The sequence below is a fragment of the Moschus berezovskii genome, chromosome 11 (genome assembly GCF_049115385.1).
Source record: "Moschus berezovskii isolate FMDL1 chromosome 11, NW_MosBer_1.0, whole genome shotgun sequence".
Classification (NCBI taxonomy): Eukaryota; Metazoa; Chordata; class Mammalia; order Artiodactyla; family Moschidae; genus Moschus; species Moschus berezovskii.
In genome coordinates, this window is record NC_142470.1 from 103,162,651 (window position 1) to 103,188,142 (window position 25,492).

Here is a 25,492-nt window from a genome sequence, read left to right on the forward strand (position 1 = left end):
CCAAGTGTTCTGGGCTTCTCCCATTTTCTTTCCAGTTGCATTGGGAAACCAAAATGGAATCAGAAACTCTTTGGGCTCAAAGTCAGTAAGTGGAATAACAAGAGGCTGACAGATTTATCCTCACTTTTATTTAGTTACTGCAGTTACAATATAGACCAGTCCAGTATAGCTTGTATGTGTGTGTGTTTGTGTGTGTGTATGCATATTTACTATACTATTTCATTTGGGGATCTCAAATCTAAAGGATATAACAAACAGTTGGAAGCTTTTTGTTGTTTTCTGTAATATTTGTAAAAGGAAAAGGATTGATTTGTTAATTACCCAACTCTTTACTAACTACAACTTTTTATGATCTATGTTTTGAAATGATTAAATTTTTAAAAAATTATCAGAGAAAGTTACCTACAAAAAATAAATTTCTTTTTTAAAAAATGTTGTATTTTCTTTAATAGATACATAAAGAATAGTAGCTGCATCTTTCCTATTAGGAAGCTGGTTAATTTCAACATTTTAAAATGTCAATGAACAGGTTTGGAATTTATGATCTGCTTTCAAAATTAAATGCTGAAATGATTAAGTTAAAATAGCCTTCTTCATCAACTAGGCATTAGAACTAACTCATTTAATCAATTCTAAGCACATTTCCCATTCATCATTAACATTTTCGAGGTCAGGGTGTGTCCTGAAGTGACTGCTAGCCAGGAAGCTGCCAGGATCAAGTTGGTTTAGCTCGCCACCTACTGATAGGATCAGAGAAGTCTCAGCATTAAGTTCAATAGCACAGGGCATGAGAGCTGGACTCTGAACAGAAGGAAGCTTCAGGATTATGTCAATCGATTTATTTTGCTTTCATTTTTACATTTGCACAAGAGTGATATGTGACAAAAATCTATGTCTGAATATGTCTAAGCAGGCTCTTTAAAGGTATAAAGTAGAACGAACTTCCAGGTAAGCTCAGACTGCCTGTGCACCACCAGCTTCCCACCTGAAAGGCACACTCCCCATGTCTGTCTGTTCAGGTCCTCCTCCCAGATAGACACCTGCTTGGCCCTGGTGCAGGAGCAGCCCAGAAGTGCACAGGGTTTCACTTCCGTGGGAGCAGACTTCAAGCAGTGGGGACCAGGGATGGGGGATAAGTGGCCCAGCCCCCACTCTGTGGGTGGAAGACACTGGGTTTTTCAGAAGACCCTAAGGGATTGCCTTCCCACTGCCCACAGCACTGGCCACAGACTCTCACCCTCACGCTGGCCTGTCCCCATTCTTCCTTCCAGATCTCCCTCTCACTTGGCACCCAAGCCCTCAATTTGCTCTGCACTTGGGTAGATTCCAGCTAAGACATTTGCCGTTTCATCCTGGCACTTTATTACACATAGATGGCAATCAAGAGCTGAGCACCGTCTTGCTTACACTAGTGACAATTTCCAGTTTGATGTAATTCGTGAACCACCAGACTTTTTAAAAAACCAACTTTTATTTTCTTAACATGGCCTCTGATGTTCAGAAAAATCTACAAGATAGCAGAGTACATATATATGCTGCACCCAATTCCTCTATTCTTACATCTTATATTAATACGGGGCATTTGTTACAGTTAATGAATCAATACAATATTGATACATGATTATTAAGTGAAATCCACACTTTATTGAGAATCCTTTCATTTTGTTTTAGAATCCCATGAAGGACACGGTCTTACATTACGTCATCACATCTCCTTGGGGATCTCTTTCCTGGGCTGGGTCCGTTTCTCAAATTTCCTTTGTTTTTGGTAAACTTTACAGTTTTGAAGATTTCTGATCAACTGTTTTATAGAACATTCCTCAATTGGGATTTGTCAGATGTTTGTGTACAGGTCTGGGTTTCGAGAAGGAAGATCAAAGAGTTTGCCTTGAATCATTTTCACCCCATCAATACCCAGGGGCCATACTATTATTAACAACATGCCTCACAGCTAGTAGTTCTGACCTTGGTCACCTGGGTGGCAGAGCTTGGCAGCTTTCTGTAAAGCTACTCCCCACCCTCACCCCTTTCCACGCTGCTCACTTAGGATGTCACCGTGTGTAGCCCACATTTGAAGAGTGGAACATCTTAAATGTGGACGGAGTATCTACATAAATTACTCTGAATTCTGCGCAGGAAATGGTCTCTTCAATCTGTGTATCTGTTCCATAATTTATCTATACAGACTCATGGATATTTATTTTACACTTAGGTTGTAATCCAGTATTTATTGTGCTGCTCAAACTGTCCAGCCATTAGGAGACTCCTGCATTCCTTCAACATACTGCTATCATTGTGATTTTTGGTTTTGTTTTGAGCACATCTTTACTTTCTGGCACTACAAGATGATCCAGGTTGGTCTTGTCGATTTTCGACTCCTGTGGTAGAATTAGCCCCTTCTCTAGAGTTTTGGTTTCTTTTTTAGGAAATGGTATTAGAAACCAGTATCTGAATAGTAGGTGTGGTCTTTGCAATGGGAGAGTCATTGCTTTTAGGCCCCTTCAACTGACAGAGAAAGGAAATGTGTTTACTAACCTGTGTATGTGAAGCTGAAAGTCGCTCAGTTGTGTCCGACCTTTGCGACCCCAAAGATTTTGCGACCCCATGGACTGTATAGTCGATGGAATTCTCCAGGCCATAATACTGGAGTGGGTAGGCTTTCCCTTCTCCAGGGGATCTTTCCAACCCAGGTATCGAACCCAGGTCTACAGCATCGCAGGAGGATTCTTTACCAGCTGAGCCACAAGGGAAGCCCAAGAGTACTACAGTGGGTAGCCTATTCCTTCTCCAGCAGATCTTCCTGACCCAGAAATAGAACCGGGGTCTCCTGCATTACAGGCGGATTACCAACTGAGCTATCAGGGAAGCCCTGATAAACCTGTGTATACACACTATCTAAATATGTAACTAGCTGTGCCTGTATGAGTTCATACGGAGGTGCCAACTCTAATCCATTACAGGTGGATCACTCTAGGCTTATCTGTAACCTCACACTCTAAATAAACAGTGAGAAGCCTGGCTCCCACCATCTGTTCCATTAGTTTAAATCTAGTACATTAGAGCAGTATCACAATTGTTAACAGGTACCAACGTGAGAAATTTATCAACGACAGCCTAGTCCTCATGCAGTTTCTCTTGGGCTTCATCTTACAGACTCCATTCATTTCCAAGGTTACTTAGGTCCAAGGTTACTCATTTCCAAGGTTATCTTCCCCCTCAATTCCTTCCACAAGTTTGTTTCATACATTTATAACACGGTTGTTTTGTCATTCTGTGTTCCATCCATGTATTCCAGCTCCTGATGTGACTTTTTAAAATCTGCATAAAGATTCACTCTTTGTGCTGCAAAGTCCTATGGATTTTGACAAATGCGTATCATCATACCCCCACCCTCTGAACAGTTTCACTGTCCTAGAAATCCTGTGCTTTACCTGTTCAACCCTACCACCATTCCCTTGAGCCCCTGGAACCACTGATTTTTTTTTCTTTGATCTTTTTCTTTAATTTTATATCGGAGCATAGTTAACAATGCTGATAGTTTCAGGTGTACAGCAAAATGATTCAGTTATATATAAAAATGTATTATTCTTTTTCAAATTCTTTTCCTATTTAGGTTGTTACATAACATTGAGTAGCATTCCCTATCTTATACAGTGGGTTTGTTGGTTATCCATTTTATTGATTGTTTTTGATGGGGACCATTTTTTAAAGTCTTTATTGAATTCCTCACAATATTGCTTCGTTTTATGTTTTGGTTTTTTGGTCATGGGGCATGTGGGATCTTAGCTGCCCGACCAGGGATCAAACCTGCACCCCCTGCTTTGGAAGGGAAAGTCTTAACCACGGGACCACCAAGGAAGTCCCTGGTTATCCATTTTAAACACAGTGGTGTGTACATGTTAATCCCACACTCCCTAACTTTCCCTCCTCCTCCCCACGGATTTTCTTAACATCTCCAGTTTTGCCTTCTCTAGAATGTCTTAGAATCATAAAATAGACAGTCTTTTCAGACTGGCTTATTTCATTTAGCACCCGTGGTTTTTGTGGCTTGGTAGCTCATTTCTTTTTATCACTGAATTACATTCCATTATATCAAATTACAATTTGTTTACATATTTATTTATGGATAGACACTTTGGTTGTTTCAGTTTTGGCCATTATAAATATTTGTGCTTTTGCATGGACATAAATTTTAGTAAGCTGGGTAAATACCTAAGAGCATGACTGCAAGGTCATATGGTGAAAAGCACTGTCAGTATTATCCATTTACATTTATTGTGCTCGCTTAGATTCTAGCACCTTACTTTGGACTATGGTTCTGCCTTTTTATTCTTCAATCTAGTCTTTTACTGAATTAACTGAGCACCCTCAGACACACTACTTTAAAATTATATACTTTAAAAAATTTTACTGTTACTTGAATGTTTTTAACCATATTTTCGCCAACCTTTTGAATACTTTTTAAGGATCTAAGAACATTTACACTCCAATGAAGTCCTCTTCAATTTCTGTGCTAATTTATCTTATTTTTCAGTTCCATTTCATCTTACTGTCATAAACAAGACATCATTTGTATTGTTTTGTAAAGTTAATGCTCATTCAGATTTAACCACAAATGTTTTTTTGGTCACTATGCGTTCCTGAATCTCAGAGCTTTCATCACTGTCCTCCTGCACAAAGTAAATCCTCTAAATTTCTTTAAGTCTTCTGATGACATCTTCACTCCTAAAATAGTGCCTCATTAAGTTATGTGGCAACCTGGATGAAAGGGGAATTTAGGGGAGAATGGACATATGCATACATATGGCTGAGTCCCTTTTCTGTCCACATGAAACTATCATAACATTGTTAATTGGCTATACTCCAATATAAAATAGTTTAAAAAACAGAGCCTCAGTGGGTGTTAACAATTTAGTTGACAGTTTTTGTTGCTGCATCTTTGTAGCCCACAGATACTATCACAGTCTTCTGGCTTTCACTGATGCTGCTGAGAAGGCAGTGAGCCTTATTGTTGCTATTTGTTACAGGTAATCTGACTTCTCCAACTGTGTTACAAATTTTTCTGATATGTTTCATTACACACATGAAGGTGTGGATTTACTTGGTTTAACTGCTTGAAATTTGTATATTTTTCTGCATCTGAGGGTTGATGTCTTTCATCAGTTCTGGAAATGCTACCTTCATCTTTCCAAATGTTTCTTATTTCTAATATGCTTTTTAAAATTTTAAGCGATGTGTTAGACATTCTCACCACTCCTCCACATCTCTTAATCTAATTTATATTTCCACCTACTTGTCTCTGTGTGCTCCCTATGGGTAATTATTTGGCTCTACTTTCCAGTTTATTAATACTTTTTTCCATTAGTTATTTTTATAAGGGACTTACATAAGCAACCCTTCTTTACTCTTTTACTTATTTACAACTATTAAATGTGCTCATATGTTGGTCTTGAAAATTCTACTACTCTTAACTCCTTGCAGGAAGACTGCACTCTTTTCTGCTGGGTTTCATTTGAGATGCCTCATTTGGGGCATCCTGTAACTTATAACTCTCAGCTCGTGTCCCTGTGGAAAGTGTCCTGAGTGCTAAATTAAAGCTGAGTTCTCATGTGCATATACAGTTGCCCTGACCGTGAACCCAGGGGCATTGCAATGGGACCTGTTTAAGAATTTCACATGGGAAATGCTTAGACCACAGGTACCACGAGAACTCAGGCCCACAGGAGGGAAGGTGTCTAAGTGACTTCAGAGGGGGACTGTTTTCCTTCCCAACTAGTCCCACTTCCCCGCAAGACTGAAGCCCAGCTGTTTGCAAGGGGGCCTCCCTGAAGGCTTATCTCCTGCTAACCCCCATGTCCATCCTCATAGGCGCTCAGTGTCACAACTCGGTGGGGGCCCCAGGGGTACATGAGCTGAGGGCTCGCTTGTCTTTCTGCAGTTTTGTTTTCACATCGTTTTTGGCCTCAGAGAACGGATTCCTTTCTTGACAGCTCAGCCACACATTTATGAACATTAAAGAAACAATTCTGAGTTACTGCCAGGTGAGTGGTAGCTGTTCACAGAGTATCTGGTCTTTCACAGGCGAAAGTGGAAGTTCTGGTTTGGCTCATGAAGTTCCTGAAGAGTGATGATGATGATGACATAGAGGCCGGGAACACACTGCTCTGCTTTGTTGAGCAACCTGAAAGTGGGGAGGAGAAAGCTAGGACAGTTGTGGTCTTGACAGACAATGGGCAGGGGGCTTTAGCAGGAGATGAATAAACAGCTTCTAAGAGAGGCCAAGGTGAAAGCTACTTCTTTCCCAGTAAGATGGGTCCAGAGAGGGCAGTCAGGAGCTGGGTTACAGAGGCTCCACAACATTGTCAAAAATACCACCCTCAACGCTCTGGCTCTGTACACACACCCTACAGCACAGGTAGGCTGCAGTCACATCTACAGCAGCTGCCCTTCCCAAGAAGTGTGCCCAGGACTCCCAGCCAACTTCTGCCCACCTCCCTCTGGCAACCTGCAGCTCCAACGGAGGCTAGGAGTTTAATCCTTCAGCTGCTGGAGCGGAGATGTCTCCTGGTCCTCGACAGGCAGGGAGCAGTGTGTTACCAATCCCAACACGTACAGCCTGAGGCCCCACATCAAGGGAGAGACTGAGATAAGGCAAACAAAGTCCTGAAAGAACGTGGGAGAAAATGGGTTCAAAAGTACAGAAGGACGGCTTGGCCGTGGAGGGCAGACCCATCTTCATCGGACGCTGAACGCACGGAAGACGAGGCTGCTGCAGGGATGGGCGGTGGGAATGGGCCCAGGGAACTCCTAGGGGCACACGAGTGACAGGTTCCTTGTGAAGTCACCGAGTGGGGCCAGCGTGCAGAGGGTGAAAAGCCGGGACCCTAGACTAAAGTGAACAGAAACATCAGGAACACGACAGGCAAAACCCACCTGTTGAAAAGGTTGTGTTTGTTTATGAGTAACAGCTGGTTTCACGAGGGGGACAAAACCACTTTCACAGAACATGTTTCTAAATTAGGCAACCCAGTCGCAACACATTTGGCCTGTCGTACTTGAAAACCGCACTGGCAAAATTGGGGCTTGTTATATAAGAAAAGTACATTTAAAGCTGGAGGCAATAAATGGTGAAAAACCGAGGCATCAGGGACAAAGGACCCCCTTCTAAGCCCTTTCTCTCTCACAAAGTGTCTGCTGCATCCAAGACGAGTTCTCTGAGGCACTTCCGGAAGAAGATGCCCCGGGAAGCCACTGTTTCGGCAATGTCAGGACAGGAGGATATAAATTTATGTTTGCAATGAGGTAGTTGTGTACATCCTAACTGTATCCTTTTCTTCTCTACAAAATAAGGAAAACTAGGAAAAATCAACTGTATTTGATTACAGTTGGCTTCCCAGGTGGCTCAGCAGTAAAGAACCCACCTGCCAAGGCAGGGCAGACACGGCACACAAGTTGGATTGCTGGGTCAGAAAGATCCCCTGGAGGAGGAAACGGCAACCCACTCCAGTATTCTTGCCTGCAGGATCCCACGGACAGAGGAACCTGGTGGGCTACAGAGTCACAGAGTTGGACCCAACTCAACTCAGCACAGCACAGCATAGCAGCGGATTTGTGTCTGCGGGTTCCACATCTGCAGATCCAACAAACCATGGACTGATGACATGGAGAGCCAGCTGCGAGGACCTGAGCACCTGTGGATACCCCATGGGGCCCTGGAACCAACTACCATGGATACCAAGGGGTGCATCTACAGTCTATGTTATTTCTCCCAAACTACTTACCACCCCAACTTCCTGAAAACATTTCTCACCAATATCACTATAGAAAGGGTTACCTAGCACCTGCTCAACACCCACTCCCCATAACTGTTCCCTCCCAACACCAGGAGACAGACTGTCGAGATCTTTCTTGCTGGTTTTCCCTGGTCACTGTGTGTTTCTGCTGTGGAACAAGACAAACTCAGTGCTTCAGAGCCAAGCTGTATCATCTCCATCACATCACAAACACTCCAAATGAAACAGGAGTTAATGTTAAGGAAGATGGGAAGTCTCCCATAACTAACCAACCTGTAGAAATTTGCAGGTTAGGTTTAAAATTACAATTCTAATATTAGGACAAAGATGTTGTTCTCCTTCAAGTCAAGTTCAGTCAGCATGACTAAACAGTTTTCTGGGGTCTGGGAGCTGTATGTCCAGACAGGGATCATGAACCAAGTCACCTGAGCCTTTGAGCACAAATTCAACACTTTAGTCTGGCATGGAGGAAAGACGTCACAGGAACAAAGATCAAAGTGGCACAGCGTGTGTTGAGAATGACACCCTGAACGGGCTCCTCAGGGAAATGAGGCCTGCCGTTGGCTCTGGTGGACGCAGCCCCCACCACGTTCACACACACCTCTCTCCCCTGGGGAAGTGTACGCACCTCAGCTCTTGACCAACATGGCAGGCACACCTTCACCACTGCATTTCACTTTGCTGTCAGCTGACAACAGAAAATCTAAGCCATGGGACCAGCAGACGAGTGACAGGACTGACCAAGCTTATTTCCACCCTGCAATTAAAATTCTGAGAAATTCTTCAAGGAAGACTGTGACAGAGTATGTTTCCATCAGAAGTGCTGGCTCTCACATGCACAGAAAAACAAAGTCACTAACACAGATGCTTCTGACAGATCAAAAGGGTCCCAGCGGCTGTTTCTTTCTGAATTATAGCAAAAATAAACAACAAGGATCTGAAGGAAGTCTGTGCCCTCTCTGACTCATATTTTTTAAAGATTCAAACCAGGAGTCTTTACTATGTTCAGTGTAGTGAGCACTACATTACTCAACACAAGTATAAGGGAACAACAGTCCCCCTGATTATTCTGTTAATGTCAATTTGACGAGAAGTGGTAAATGCTAAGAGGATTCTGGTTCAGAAAACATTTTGCTATGTTTTGCACTGACTGATTGAGATACACTTTGGCTATCTCTGTGCATGCATATATCTATTTATTTCCAAAAAAGAGTTTCAGGTGACACCTTTTATAGTAACTGAGATTAGCTCACATCTCAACAGCCTGAAAACAAAAAATTATCTTAACTAGAAAAATTATTTGACTCCAAATGGCAGTATATTGGAATCTTTTAGTTTGATAAACCTAATCTTTTAGGCTTTGATAAGACAGACTGATGCTAAAGCTGAAACTCCAATACTTTGGCCACCTCATGCCAAGTTGACTCACTGGAAAAGAGTCTGATGCTGAGAGGGATTGGGGGCGGGAGGAGACGGGGACGATGGAGAATGAGATGGCTGGATGGCATCACTGACTCAATGGACATGAGTCTGAGTGAACTCCGGGAGTTGGTGATGGACAGGGAGGCCTGGCGTGCTGGGATTCATGGGGTCGCAAAGAGTCGGACACGACTGAGCTACTGAAGACAGTATTTCACAAAAATTATTGCCTATTTCTTCTAAACAGGATAAATACTAAGACTTCTTCCCAGCAATCATTCCTTTGAGTTAATTATCCTGTTGCTAGCTCTATAAAAGAATAAAAACAAATAATATAAATGCAAAGCTTAGCATGCCATTTTCCACTGTATAATTTATTCACATTATTAAAAAAAAAACACCTCTGTATTTCTTTTTTAATAGTTTTATGTGAATGAACAGTGACTAGTCTTACAGCTGACCTAAAATAAAAGTGAGGAAAACATAGACATCTGCCAAACTAATATCTGGCTTTTATTTTTTTCTTAAGGAAATACTATTAATTTAAAAAGAGAGTTCCCAAAATTTAAAAGGATTCTCAGCAATGATTATTTCTGAGATCTATGAGATTCAGAACGTAATATAAAAGACTAAAAAACCACAGTATACGTTCCTATTTTTTCCTTTTTTAAAAAAAGTTCAGATGCTGTATCACACCGAGAAAGTTCAGCAGGTGACCAGGGCCACAGCCTCAGTCATCCTCAGAATCGCTGTTCCTCCTGTTGGGAACGGAGCACCGCACCGCGGACAGCAGCACGTCTTCCACGGGCTTCTTGGGGTTCTCCTCCAGGCTCGTCTTGATGGCTCCAGACTCAGACAACTTCCACTCCAACTCTGCATGATAAAGAAAAAGCAAATTGCCTAAGACTCAGCCTGAGTGGGAAGCTCAAGCCACAGTGTTTTTCTAAAGCAGAAACTATGACCATCCACACTTGATGACAATTTGAGGGTCATAATTATAAGGTACTTGGAAGAAAGAAAATCAGACCCTGAAGAAGGAAAACAAAAATACCTGCAAAAACTTTTCATAAAATGAGATGAAATGAAACATTACATACATTTGAACCTCAAGGATAACTAATAAAAAACCAAGGACTAAACCCATCTTCTCACGGCTAGCTTCCTGGCTTGCACAATGTCCCAGGAAAGAAATCAGCATGAAATATATTAAGAAAATACTTTTCACAGTCTTGCTGGCAATGTAATTATTAAATCCAATTTTATTTAACAAAAGGAAATTCTTAAACCTCATGTCCAATATCAACCTATTAGAGTCAAAGGCTCAATGTATGATGACATGCTAGGATTGATACATTTGTTCCAAGTAGTAATAACTGTAATATTACAATTATTGTAATAATTCTTAAAAGCGTCAGAAAAAAAAGAATCCAGGATTAAAGACTTAGCTCCTATATTTTCAGTTCAGTTCAGTTGCTCAGTCATGTCCGATTCTTTGTGACCCCATGAACCGCAGCAGGCCAGGCCTCCCTGTCCATCACCAATTCCCGGAGTCCACCCAAACCCATGTGCATTGAGTCGGTGATGCCATCCAACCCTCTCATCCTCTGTGGTCCCCTTCTCCTCCTGCCCTCATCTTTCCCAGCATCAGGGTCTTTTCCAATGAGTCAGCTCTCCGCATCAGGTGGTAAAAGTGTCCTATATTTTACCCTCTTATAATCAGTGAAAATCCACATTGGTGTGAGACACCGTGGAGCAAAATCAAGTGATATATTTTCTACCCAGGCAGGAGAGAGAGGCTGTCAGAAAAAGACTCTACACCAAACAGTCTGGTTTAAACTGATGCTCTACTAATTAGGAAACTTCCATTAACATCTGAAAACCAGGGACTTCCCTGGTGGTCTACTGGTTAAGACTCCATGCTCCCAATGCAAGGAGCCTGGGTTCGATCCCCAGTCAGTGAACTAGACCTTGAATGCTACAACTAAGATCCAGTGTAGCCAATACATTTTTAAAAAATCTGAAAACCAAGTTTACTGAAATTGCATTAATTCAAAGTGTTCCACGGAGATGAACAGCATCAGTATTTTCAGCTCTAGGTCTCTTGGTTCAATGACAACAACAAAAAAAAATTCTTAGGATTTCTGATTCTTAAGGATGTATTTAGATTCACACATACATGCATATACGTAACTGAATGTATTTAATGTTAATGTTCATTTATATGGGGCTTTCCTGGTGGCTCAGATAGACAGTAAAGAATCTGCCAGCAATGCACGAGACCCAGGTTCGATCCCTGAGTTGGGAAGATCCCCTGGAGGAGGAATGGCAACCCACTCCAGTATTCTTGCCTGGAGAATTCCATGGAGCCTGGCCTACAAATAAGACTTTTTCTAGAAACAAAGACTATGATTATTATTTTACACCTATCTCTCTCCCCTAATGGTATGTTCAAAGATCAAAATAAGAGGCAAAACACATACCTAGTTTGAAATATCATACGCCTTTGAACACTGGAATAAAGCAAAACTAATATATATGCATCTATGTATCTGTTTACATGTTTCCCAGTTGAATATCTTATATAGCTATATAAAGTAGACCATAAAGTCATATTTTAACATACGTTTTTAAAGGTTACTAACTAAAGCATAGTTGGACATATCACTACACTAAAGAGATAAAGAATCTGACCTAGTAGAAAGCTCGCAGGCCTCGGCTTCTCTCCCACATATTATGTATGCATATGTATTTTAATACCTCCTATTTCACAAGTAGAAAAAAATAAAAGATACATCCTTTAGGAGTTAAGAGGCAGAATTAAATAAACTTTTCATTTAAAAGCTTCCTTTCAACTGAAAAAATATTTTTATAGAGATTTATATATGTATAAATTTTTATATATTTATGTATATTTACATATAAACATCTGTCACTGATATGTTTGGGTGAATGAAATAAGAAATGAATGATGTGATCTTGAGTTATAACTAAAAAACAAACATATTCAACTGTAGGGACAAATACAGCACAGACAATAATATTAAATATTTTAAAATCCATTGTGCCCTCTTTTAACTGAGAGTCCAGTTGTAATTGCTCCCAATGACTCATCTAAGATGACAGATTCAATGTTCTTCCCTTTTCACAATCACTCACATGGGACAAAGGTGACCCTATGACAAGGCATCCCACCTGCATCTAGCAAACAGGTACCCTTAACAACAGACGCACTCCCTCCCCATCCCTCACGTGTACCTCAAAGAGTCCTTACCTTCCAAAGTCAGGTTCATGCCACCAAACACCAGAGGTCCAATAAACTGAGCCTTGATATCACCTTCAAGGTACACAAATATCGTGGGCAGATTCCTGTCAGGGTAATTGGGTATGCAGGTGGTTGAAATGGCTTTGATAAACTTGACATCAGGAAACTTCCTGGCAAGTGCACTGAAGTGCTGATTTATCAGGGCACAGAGAGGAATCCTGTGAAATAGAGAAGCAACTGTGAGTTTGTGTCTGCATACAGTAAACCTCAGCTGCCGTTATGCCCCATAGAAAACCTCATGACAACTTCACAAGTGCTTCTGCTACTCCAGCCAAGATGAACAAACGGTTTTTAAAAACTTTCTAATAGGTTTGGGCAAAGTGTTCAAAAGCCAAAGTCCAATTTAATCTGACTGAATAAGTCAGAAAAGCAGCTCCACTGTAAAAGATAATTGTCTTGCTTTTCTAAAGGAGAGAACATCCAAGGCTTAGAATATGTGATTCAGAACGCGCTTCCTACTTGAAAGAAACTCCTACACAAGCACCGGATTCCACACGGCGGAAGCAAAACTGAAGGTAAGGCGCTAGGGGCTCTCTGCATCACTCGCCATGGACAATGCTCACAAAGGTCATCAAGGAGAGTGACTCACGACATGGAGTCATGAAACACTGGAGTTTTTTCAGAGGGACAAGTGACTGAGGAATTCATTTACAATTAAAAAAAAAAGTCTGTTCTGCTACAATTTAATAAAGCCATTCATATTAGTCACAAATATTAATCTGAAAGTCTTAAGACAGAAATTAGACAGTAACATTTGGGCAAATCTGCAACAAAAACACATAAAACATTAGTTAAAAAAAACCCAAACAAACCCTCTGGTGTGAGGTGAGCCTGAGATGTTCAAAACATAAATTCAAATTAATATTTAAAGACAGGCATCAGGGCTTCCCAGGTAGCTCAGAGGTAAAGAACACTCCTGACAATGCAGGAGACACAGGCAGGACACGCAGGTTCGATCCCTGGGTCAGGAAGATAACCCTGGAGAAGGAAATGATAGCCCACTGCAGTGTTCTTGCCTGGAGAATCCCATGGACAGAGGAGCCAGGTGGGCTACATTCCATGGGGTCACAGAGAGTCAGACACGACTGCGTGACTGAACACACGCACATGCACACTTCAGATCAGCTCACCCTTGTTTGTAAAGGTGCAGGATGACCCATAAGCCCTCACCAGCTTTGGTGACTTCTTGAACATAATCCTTTCCCGAGATTTCCAAGACCTCTCCAAATTTATTCTTCAGTTGGGTTGCTTTCCACTCGGCCAGTCTTTGCTGCCTGCATGACAGGAGGAGGAGAGAGACATCTTACACACGTGCTCGCACACACCCCTTTCACATGGCAAACTCTGTAAAGGTCCAGGTTTACTTACTCATGTGCCAGGTCTATTTCAAAGGATGCACAATACAGTGCCACATGAAAAACCAAGCAGTCCCTCTGGGTGGCACTGACCTGTACATTTCAATTGCACGTTCGTCTTCCTCATTAAATTCGTCTTCATTATCCTCCAGTTCTTCCAAAGTCATGTCTTCATATGTTTTCACTGAGTGTCATTGAGTTGATGAAAAACCAAAAATGTACAAGATGAACGAAGATGCATTTTGCGTCTTTTCTCCTTCACTTTTCTCCTAAAGGAGTGCGTGCAATACCAAAAGGCCCCTAGCCCATTAAAACCAAAATAAAAAGTAGTTAAGGTGTTACACTAGTGGTAAAGAACTCGTCTGCCAATGCAGGATGTTTAGAGATGTGAGTTCAATCCCTGGGTCAGGAAGACCCCCTGGAGAGAGTACGGCAACCCAATCCAGTATTCCTGCCTGGAGAATCCCATGGACAGAGGAGTCTGGTGGGTCGCAAACAGTCGGACACAACTGAAGCGACTCAGCACGCATGCACACATCCAGGGTGTTACACAGTAACTAGGAATGGGAGAGCATTTTGAAAAGATCAGCCAGCCTGGCTCTCTGACATTCACACGATAATAAGGGTACAAACAGGAAAGTTTCCCAGATTTATAAAAGGAGACGTGTATTAGCCTGAGCTCAAGTGGCCTGATCTGCAAGTCCCTGATGCTCCGGGACAGGTTCATAACAGTTCTCATGCCTCCAAGAAGGTGGGAGGATACCCTCTGGGGTCCTCCCCAGCACACCTTTGCTAGAGGTAAAGGGATTATCACCTGGTCTTCTCTTGTAAGTGGTAGGCAGCTCTCACTTCTCTTTTTATAAATGGCCGTAAAAATCTGTATTTTGTTTTTATTGTCATAAAGACTCTTGCCTCTTGATATCCAATCAGGTTTTTGTCCCCTGACTCCCACCCTATCATGACCCAAACCTGCTCTTACCAAAATCAGTAATGACCTCTTTTCTCAACCGACGAGCATATTTGGCCTAATCCATCACTGCCTCCTCTCTGAAAGTCCATCTTCCTCTGACCTCTTTTTCTCCTCCCTCCTGGCGGCCCCTCCCCTGGACCCTCTGTTGACTGGACTCCTTTCCTTCCTCACCTATACCTTGGTGACTTCATCTCACAGCTTTAAAACCCACCGACAGGCTGACAACTCCCAAATGTATGCCTCCAGCCCTTATTTCTGATTTAAGAAAGCATTCCCAGCTGCTCACCTACCATCTGTATTTGTCTAACAAGAAATCTCAGAGTGACTAGGTCCTAAATCGAGTTCCTGATCTTCACCTCCAAACCCGCTCCTGCCCAAGCCTTCCTCATCTCAGGTGGTGACTCCATCTTTCTGGCCACTCAGGCCCAGAGCCTTGCAGTCATCTTTGCCTTACTTGCTCTCACACCCATCACAGGATTCATAAGCAAATCCTGTCAGTCCTACCTTCAAAATACACCCAGATCTGGCCACTTCCACCCACCACTCTGGTCCAAGCCAATGGCATCACTTGCCAAGGGTACCACTGCAGTCGTTTCAACTGGTCTCCCCACTTTCTGCCCTGCCCCCAAAGTCCCCACTAAGACAACAGGAAGGTGCCGTCAACAAACAGGGCACATCCCTCCTCTGTTCAAACCTCCAATGATGTCCGCCTCATTAGACATCGAAGCCAAGGTCCACACTAGAAGCTGCAAGGTCCTAAATGTCTGAACCGTGGTTGTCCCTCTGAACCTCCTGCTTCTGTCTCCCAGTCCCCCTGGCCTCCTGGAAGATCCTCCAACATGCTTCCCACTTGCTCATTCACCTCTCTCAGGTCAGATCAAATGTCACTCCCAGTGAGGCCCTCTCTGACCCACCCCTCCCCCAGCCTTATACCAGGGCTTCTCTGGTGGCTCGGATGGTAAAGAACCCACTTGCAATGAGGGAGACCTGGGTTCAATCACTGGGTTGGGAAGATCCTCTGGAGAAGGGAACGGCTACCCACTCCAGTGTTTTGCCTGGACAATTCCATGGACAGAGGAGCCTGGCAGACTACAGTCCATGGGGTCACAAAGAGTTGGAGACAACTGAGCAACTTTCACTTTTTCCTCCAACCCCTTCCTGCCTTATTTTCCTATATTTCACTCATGTATCATTTACTGTCTGTCTCCTCCATTAGAATATAAGTTCCAAGAGGATAGGGTGTTTTGGCTAGCCCATGCACAGCTAAAGCCCCCATGCCTAGAAAACACACAGCACACAGCAATCCTTCAGTAACTGGATAGAATTTATTACATTTGTTAGACAAACACTGTGTCTAAATCAGCCCTAACATGTCAACATGGGACAGAAGTCCTAGCTCCTGTGATCAACGGTTCTCAAACTTTGGTGTGAATCAGAAACTCTCTGAGGCACTGGTTTAATATGGACATTCCTGGGCCTTACCCCCAGAGATTCTGATTCAGTAGGGACTGTGTGCTGTTGTGTTTTCTTTGCTTGTTTTTTTGACAAGCACCACAAGGGATTCAAATTCAAGTGGTATACCTACATGTAAGAAAGACCTTAGACTGCAAGTATCTTATGTTTCCCCAAATCAAGTTAATATTCTCAATCAAACCACAAAGATAAAGCATATGCTCAGGAGACTACGACTTCCCTGGTGGCTCAGACAGTAAAGCGTCTGCCTACAACGTGGGAGACCCAAGTTCAATCCCTGGGTCAGGAAGATCTCCTGAAGAAGGAAATGGCAATCCACTCCAGTATTCTTGCTTGGAAAATCCCATGGAAGGAGGAGCCTGGTGGGCTACAGTCCATGGAGTCGCAAAGAGTCGGACACGACTGAGTGACTTCACTTTCTTTCTTTCTCAGGAGACTACAAACAGTAAAACTTCTGGGCAGATTTCCAGGACATTAACTAAACTGAATCACTGACCAAAAAGTGGAGACTCAGAAATATTTTCTTCAGGGTTATCAGCACATGATAACCCTGAAGAAAGACACAGACCAGGAACTGCGGAGATGGAGGGAGCCCCTGAAGTGCCCCCAGTTCGACGGCCCAGTAAGACGAAGCCAGAGATGCCCTGCTGGAGGGCCCAGAGGCAGTGTCCAGCCCAGCACTTCAATCCCTGCTCCCAACTCTCGCTCAGAGGATCCTTCTACTGAAGCAGTTAAGAGGCTTGCCAAGTGTTTCTTAAGAAAACAGACACAGAATCACAAACACAGGTAAGCTCACCAATGGACTGCTGGAGGATCCGCTGCTCCTCTTCTTCTGCCTCCTTCTCCAGATCTTTCAAATCTTCCTTTGAAGGCAAGATGCCTTTTTTGCGTAAGATGTCATTCCACTCGGTGTCTGCGTTGGGGTCCTAGAGCAGATGGACCAAGGGTATTGTGAGGGCCAAGTCCACTGTGGAGGGTGCCATGTTGGACAAGGGTTCAAATGGAAAAGTGGCAAGAAGGGGATTTCACACCAAATTATTCTGAGGCCTATTTCTGGGAATCTGTCAAAAGACACACAACCCCTGTTCCAATCTTCCTGTCTTACAGTAAAAATCAGACTATGATGTCCAGACTGACATCCATGCTGACGCCAAGGCTCTGACCTGGCTTCTGGTCAATTTTCATTAATGACTCGGAGTGATTTGTTCAACAGATAATAAAAATTTATTAAGTACCTACTATATGTAAATGATTGTACTAGATGGTAGGGAAGCATGGTGAATGCCAAAGACATCAGTTTTACAGGTGAGAGAAAAAAATAGGCAATGAATAATTAAATATAGAAAGAGATAGTATGACAAATGCAATGACCAGGCTGCTGAGCTAGACTTTCAGGGGGCATGCAGTCCACAGGATGGGCAAAGACGTTCTCTCAGAAGAGGCAACATTTAATTGCGACTGGAGGGTGAGAAGGAACCAGACAGAGGAGTGAAAATTTAGGAAATTACTTTCCAGGCAGAAGGACCAGCCTGTGCAAAGGGCCCGAGTACAAGAGTATTCCAAAGTCCTGAGTGTCTGCAAGAAAATCAGAAGGAAGAGAGCCTGACTGAGTCCCTAAAGGCCAAGGCTAAGAGGAAGAGCTGAGACGCCATGAAGAAGTTCACAATAGCTGATGCTTACTGAGTCCTACCTACATGCTCGGGACACCACAAAGTTCTTTACCTGTACCTACCTAGTTAATCCTCACAAACTTGGGAGAGCCACAGCGTTAAGGAAGACACTGCCAGGCTGGAACAAGTCAAACTTACCAGGATCAACTATCAGAAAAAATGCCAAGGTGGGCTCCTAGCTCCAGAACACAGCTGCCCAAACCCTGGTTTGGCATGTCTTGGCAGGTTTGGACTATGAAAAAACCAGGAAGCTGTGGAAAGGGCATTGGGATAACCAGGCACTACCCCCAGTTCCCTGGCCAGTCCTACTGAAATACATCAAAGAGAAACAAACAGATTCCCTTCCACAGGGTGGTCAGGATGGCCTCTTAAGACACGACATTTTTGATCAGGGGCCTGAAGGACAGAGAACACAAAGGAGGCCAGGGCAGCCCTGAGTTTCCTCTTCATCAGATACACTGTATTTTGAGATGATCATCCTCTCCAGCCCTGAATATTCATTGGAAGGATTGATGATGAAGCTGAAGCTTCAATCCTTTGGCCACCTGATGCGAAGAGCTGACTCACTGGAAAAGACCTTGATGCTGGGAAAGACTGAAGGCAGGAGGAGAAGGGGGCAATACAGGATGAGATGGTTGTATGGCATCAACTCAACGGACATGAGTTTGAGCAACCGACAGGAGCTGGTGAAGGACTGGAAAGCCTGGCCTGCTGTAGTCCATGGGGTCGCAAAGAGTCCAACACGACTGAGAGACTGAACAACAAACCTCTCCAATCCCAATCAAACCCACACTAACTCCATTTCCCTTCTGTCATTGAATCAGAGATGAGTTATTCAGGATTCCGGACCACAGGGAGATCTAGGAGACAGCAGAATGACCTTTGGAGAAGGGTCCTTTAACAGTGACAAAACTGACTCGTCAGAGATTTTCTCATAAAACCATCCATTTCCACAGTGTCTTTTTTTTCCCCCACTTTTCTATCACTGCAGATGATGATTGCAGCCATGAAATTAAAAGACGCTTACTCCTTGGAAGGAAAGTTATGAGCAACCTAGACAGCATATTAAAAAGCAGAGACATTACTTTGCCAACAAAGGTCCGTCTAGTCAAGGCTATGGTTTTTCCAGTGGTCATGTATGGATGTGAGAGTTGGACTGTGAAGAAAGCTGATCGCCGAAGAATTGATGCTTTTGAACGGTGGTGTTGGAGAAGACTCTTGAGAGTCCCTTGGACTTCAAGGAGATCCAACCAGCCCATCCTAAAGGAAATTAATCCTGAATATTCACTGAAAGCTGAAGCTCCAGTACTTTGGCCACCTGATGCAAAGAGCTGACTCATTGGAAAAGACCCTGATGCTGGGAAAGATTGAGGGCAGGAGGAGAAGGGGGCGACAGAGGATGAGAGGGTTGGATGGCATCACCGACTCGATGGACATGGGTTTGAGTGGACTCCGGGAGTCGGTGATGGACAGGGAGGCCTGGCGAGCTGCGGTCCATGGGGTCGCAAAGAGTCGGACACGACTGAGCGACTGAACCGAACTGAACCATGGGTTTTTAGTCAAACTGCATTAGTAAATTCCTGATACAACAAAAGAACGAAACTGAGGGATTTGGTTTTATCCATTTTAAAAGGGAAAGTATTAATAACTGGGCAGCGGGACCCTCAGGCTGACTCTAGGGTCCACAGTGGACGCACCTCAACCTGTACACCAACATCGGGAGGCAGAGGGAAGGATGTTGTAACCCCTCACTCAGCTCTAGGCAGGGCCAACAACACGCTTTATGTTATGCGGCCCCCTCAGCCCTCCAACTGTCCGAGCCTCAGCTTCCGCATCCGTGAAGAGGGTTCATAACGCAACTGTTCAGGTGCTCACTAAGAAAGTTAACAAGGAGGAAGTAACTCTGTCAGGTAAGATCCGGGGAGGCCGACCTCGCGGAGAACTACCCTCAAAGATGCGATTCGGGGGTGGGACACGCGGAGGGGGGCAGGCACGCCCAGCCCGCGGACTCGCGAGACACGCCCGCCCGTCCGCACTGCGCCTGCGCCGGCCTCGACTCGCGTGGCCACCCGGAGCCTGAGGCGCCCGGCACTTCCCACGGGCCCGGCAAGGACAGGCAGCCGCCCGCATGGACCGAGCGGGGCGAAACGAGCGGCCGCGGCCTCCAGGCGTCGAGCCCCCTACCCCACCCCCGGCTTGCTCACCTGCATCTTCTCTCAAATCGCTGAGGCCCTGCCGGCCACCGCCACCCGGCCCGTGAGCTCTCTGCCGCGCACGCGCGCAGGCGCCACTCGCCTCCTCTCCCAGCCTGCCCTTCGCCCCGCCCTCCGGGAGAGAACAGGGCGGGGCCGGGGGGAGGCGGGTTCTCCTCAGAGGCGGCGCCCGAGCGAGAGGCAGGACACGCCCACTCGCGTGACTCAGCGCGAATCCCGGCCGCTGCTGAACTGAACCTTATTAGGGTACATCTTCGGCTTCCGAACCGTGGGACAGAATCGGGAGGTACCCGGCGGCCAGGTGTCATCTCCAGGCACGGATCCGATGGTGTCGGAGGTCTCGGCCCAAGAAGTCAGAGATAGAAACCCGTTGTTACGATTCAAAAGGAGGCAGGATTACCTGGAATTCAGTCACTGTCCTTCAAGTGTCGCATGAAGCAGTTCGCCTACTACGTACCTAGGCTCTGCGGACGCGGCGGGAATCGCAACAGACGAAACCAGAAACGTGAACATCTCTTCACCTGGTTAAGCCTCAGGCGTTTCATATTCGCAAAAGTGCTTAGCTCTTTGCGGAGCGCACGGGAGGCACTGAGTAGAAATAGGCAACTCTAAATTAAAAAATACAGGACCTCAGACTCAGGCTTCTGTGTATGCAGCACTCCGAATTTGAGTTAAAGCAATGCCCCTCCCTAGACACCTGAGCTAGGTGGTGAAGTAGCAGACACAGATAACGCAGCCAACACATGTGTAGGGTAGGCGGACTCCCAACTTTGGCTACATTAGAAACACCTGTTGTTCAGTCACTTGGTCTTGTCCCGCTCTTTGCAACCCCATGGGCAGCAGCAGGCCAGGCTTCCCTGTCCTTCACTACCTGTGAGCTTTTTAAAACTGCAGCTACCCTAGGGTCCCATCCCCAAATTAAATTTCTAGCCATGGGACCTGGAACTGATATTTTCTTTTTTAAATTTTTATTGGAGTATAGTTCATTTATAATGTTGTTTGCTTTCTGCTATAAAGCAAAGTAAGTCAGTTACGCATATATTCACTGTTTATAGATTCTTTTCCCATATAAGCCATTACAGGTCCCTCTATATTAGGTCCTTATTTGTTATCCGTTTTATACGTGACGTGACATTTTAGTCACTAAGTTGTGTCTGACTCTTTTGCAACCCCATGGACTGGAGGCTGCCAGGATCCTCTGTCCATGGGATTTCTCAGGCAAGAATACTGGAGTGGGTTGCCATTTTCTTCTCCAGGGGATCTTCCTGATCCCTTGATAAATGATGAACAGACTTAATAAAACAGAGAGACCAATTCTAAAATTAAATGTATCATATGGATTTCCTAACAGGTGAGTACTAGAAAAGTCCCTTCCATCATGTAGCCCAAGTGCCCATGGATAGAAATATACCAAGAATTTGCATTTAAAAATATGTGACTCACACCTGAACGTACTTCACATAGGATTATCCTGTAATATGTGACCACAAAGGATATTACCATTCCTTGGTACAGGTATTTTCTGAGCAAAATTCCTGGTATGAATGACTCCTGCTCAAATTGCTGCAAAAGCTGCAATTGGCATCAAAACATGGTGACTGTGAGTTTTTGCCTTATAGGACCCTAGATATAGGAATGATGTCTTTAGTCCATTGTTCTTTCTCATCCTAGAAGAAGATGAATAGATTCACATCATCAGATAATCTCAAAATATCCCCTTTTTCGAAGACAAAGGCCCGCATATGAATATTCAGCTGAGTGGTTAAAAGAGCAATTTCAATGAGCTATCATTAAAACTGAGACTCCACAGCTACTGCCAAATAATCTGAAATTTCATCTTCCAAACTTTATTGTTACTTGATCTTCAGGCAGCCATCATCCCAAGACTGGCTTGTGTGTGATTTCTCAGTGAAAAATTGCACTCAATTCCCCTTGTTTCCATTGCCTCTCACTTTTTGCTTGTGTGTGCTGTATGCTTAATCACTAAGGCACCTCCAACTCTTTTCGACCCTCCCCTCCCCTCCCCTCCCCTCCCCTCCCCTCCCCTCCCCTCCCCTCCCCTCCCCTCCCCCCACCCCCTCCAACTGTAACCCTCCAGGCTCCTCTGTCCATGGGATTCTCTAGGCAAGAATACTGAAGTAAGTTGCCATTCCCTTCTCCAGAAGATCTTCCTGACCCAGGGATCAAACCCGCGTCTCCAGCGTCTCCTGCATTGACAGGAGGATTCTTTACCACTGAGCCACCTAGGACGTCATTCTTTTTCTTTAAAAAAAGAAAGGAAAATAATTGGAGGAGATGATTGCCTGGCTGCCAGCTTCTGTCAGTTGTGAGATTGGTCAGAAGGTCAGATGGTTAAGAGATGGTACATACAGGAAAAACTAGGTGCTGAGATGATATCTACAGTGAAAACATTTAGAAATTTTTGGAACCTTGAGGATTATTGACCACAGTGAGGTACATATTGTGAAAGAAACTTCTGGGGGAAATTCTGGTAACCATGACCATGATCATGGGGAGAGCTGTTTTCCCAGAAAGCTATAGCTATTCATTTTCAGGAACAATTTTCTAGAGAAAGGAGCAAAATGCAGAGATAGAACAGCTTTTTAAAAAATCATTCATTATCAGAGAAATACAAATCAAAACTACAATAATGTATCACCTCAGGCCAGCCAGAATGGCCATCATCAAAAAATCTACAAACAATAAATGCTGGAGAGGGTGTGGAAAAAAAGGGAACCCTCCTTCACTGTTGGTAGGAATGTCAACTGGTAACAGCCACTATGGAGAACTGTATGGAAGTTCCTTTGAAAACTAAAAATAGAGCTACCATATGATCCAGCAATCCCATTCCTGGGCATATATCCAGAGAAAACCATAATTTAGAAATATGCATGCACCTCAGTGTTCATAGCAGCACTATTTACAATAGCCAGAACATAGAAGCAACCTAAATGTCCCAGAGGAACGGATAAAGAAGATGCCATACATATATACAGTGGAATATTACTCATCCATAAAAAAGAATGAAATAATGACATTACAGCAACTTGAATGGACCTAGAGATTATCACCCTGAGTGAAATAATTCAGACAAACAAATATCATTTGATATTGCTTATATGTGAAATATAACAAAGGGTAACAATGAACTTATCTATGAAACAGAATTAGAGTTACAGATGGGGAGGGATAAATTGGGAGATTGAAATTGACATAGAATAGTTTTGGATAAAACTTAATATTTCAGCTTCGGGTTTCATAAGGAGTATTCACCAATCTTGGTGTAAATAAAAATTCCATGGAGAGTGTTAGAAATGCAGATTCCAAGTTCTATGCTCAGAGGTTCTGGTCCCATAGGTGTAGGATAGAGATCAACAATCTGCCTTTTGGATAACTCTTTCAGATGTTCGTCCTTAGATCACATTTTGTGACATCTGACTTCAGTGTTTCATTGGAGTTCTACATGGCCTTGAAAAATGACAGTCATGATGATGATCATAGCACTTACATAATGTAAGATAGATTTTAACTTGTATGCAGAGTACATCATGCAAAATGCCAGGCTGGATGAAGCACAAGCTGGAATCATGATTGCTGGAAGAAATATCAATAACCTCAGATACACAGATGACACCACCCTTATGGCAGAAATCAAAGAAGAACTGAAGATCCTCTTGATGAAGGTGAAAGAGGAGAGTGAAAAAGTTGACTTAAAACTCAACTTTCAAAAAATTAAGATCATGGCATCCCGTCCATCACTTCATGGCAAATAGATGGGGAAATAATGGAAACAGTGACAGAGTTTATTTTGGTGGGGGCTCCAAAATCACTGCAGGTGATGACTACAGCCATGAAATTCAAAAACACTTGCTCCTTGGAAGAAAAGTTATGACCAAGAAAAGTTATGGAAGAAAATCTAGACAGCATATTAAAAAGTAGACATCACTTTGCCAACAAAGGTCCATCTAGTCAAAGCTATGGTTTTTTTAGCAGTCATGTATGGCTGTAAGAGCTGGACTATAAAGAAAGCTGAGCACCGAAAAATTGATGCTTTTGTACTGTGTTGTTGGAGAAGACTCTTGAGAGTCTCTTGGACTGCAAGGAGATCCAACCAGTCAATCCTAGAGGAAATCAGCCCTGAATATTCGTTGGAAAGACTGACAGGGTGAAGCTGAAACTCCAAAACTTGTGCCACCTGATGCAAAGAACTGACGCATTTGAAAAGACCCTGATGCTGGGAAAGATTGAAGGCAGGAGGAGAAAGGGACAACAGTGGATGAGATGGTTGGATGGCATCACCAACTCGATGGACGTGAGTTTGAGCAAGCCCCCGGAGTTGGTGTTGGACAGGTAAGCCTGGAGTGCTGCAGTCCATGGGGTCTCAAAGAGTCTGACACGACTGAGTGACTGAACTGAATTGATGATAGACTGTGTGGACCATAATAAACTGTGGGAAACTCTTAAAGAGATGTGAATACCAGACCATTACCTGTCTGAGAAAGCAGTATGTGGGTCAAGAAGCAACAGAATCCTATGGAACAACTGGTTGGTTCAAGATTGAGAAAGGAGTACAACTGGGATAACTGCTGTCACCCTGTCTGTTTAGTCTATACGCTGAGCACATCATGAGAAATGCCAGGCTGGATGAGTTATAAGCTGGAATCAAGATAGGTGGGAGAAACATCAACAATCTCTGATGTGCAGATCATACCACTCTAACGGCAGAAAGCAAAGAGGAACTAAAGAGCCTCTTGATGAGGGTGAAGGGAGAGAGTGAAAGAGCTGGCTTAAAACTAAATATTGAAAAGACTAAGGTCATGGTAGCTGGACCCATTCAGTTCAGTTCAGTTCAGTTCAGTTGCTCAGTCGTGTCCGACTCTCCGCGACCCCATGAATCACAGCACGCCAGGCCTCCCTGTCCATCACCAACTCCCGGAGTCCACTCAAACTCATGTCCATCGAGTCGGTGATGCCATCCAGCCATTTCATTCTCTGTCGTCCCCTTCTCTTCCCGCCCCAAACCTTTCCCAGCATCAGAGTCTTTTCCAGTGAGTCAACTCGTCGCATGAGGTGGCCAAAGTATTGTAGTTTCAGCTTTAGCATCAGTCCTTCCAATGAACACCCAGGACTGATCTCCTTTAGAATGGACTGGTTGGATCTCCTTGCAGTACAGGGACTCTCAAGAGTCTTCTCCAACACCATAGTTCAAAAGCATCAATTCTTCCGCGATCAGGACCCATTACCTAATGGCAAATGGAGGGGGAAAAGGTGAAAGTA

At 43.9% G+C, this 25,492-nt stretch overlaps 1 protein-coding gene across 1 annotated transcript; it reads right to left on the bottom strand.

Moving 5' to 3' along the window:
• Positions 1 to 9,567: 9,567 nt before the first annotated feature.
• Positions 9,568 to 20,327, bottom strand: PDCL3 (phosducin like 3). Its single transcript, XM_055400544.2, has 6 exons — positions 20,207 to 20,327; positions 17,129 to 17,258; positions 13,983 to 14,073; positions 13,665 to 13,808; positions 12,484 to 12,692; positions 9,568 to 10,085 (listed from the first exon to the last, which is right to left on the bottom strand). Exons 1-6 carry the CDS (start codon positions 20,210 to 20,212, stop codon positions 9,943 to 9,945), a joined length of 723 nt encoding a protein of 240 aa, XP_055256519.1. The 5' UTR covers positions 20,213 to 20,327; the 3' UTR covers positions 9,568 to 9,942.
• Between the last annotated feature and the right edge of the window lie 5,165 nt (positions 20,328 to 25,492).

What these genes read in the sequence shown, in the direction of transcription:
- PDCL3 (XM_055400544.2), bottom strand. An exon ending in CTGCACCTTTACAAACAAGG is followed by an intron (nt 12,693 to 13,664) that starts GTGAGCTGATCT and finishes TCTATTTCACAG; the next exon opens with GATTCCTCTCTGTGCCCTGA. An exon ending in CATGAACCTGACTTTGGAAG is followed by an intron (nt 10,086 to 12,483) that starts GTAAGGACTCTT and finishes TTTATCATGCAG; the next exon opens with AGTTGGAGTGGAAGTTGTCT.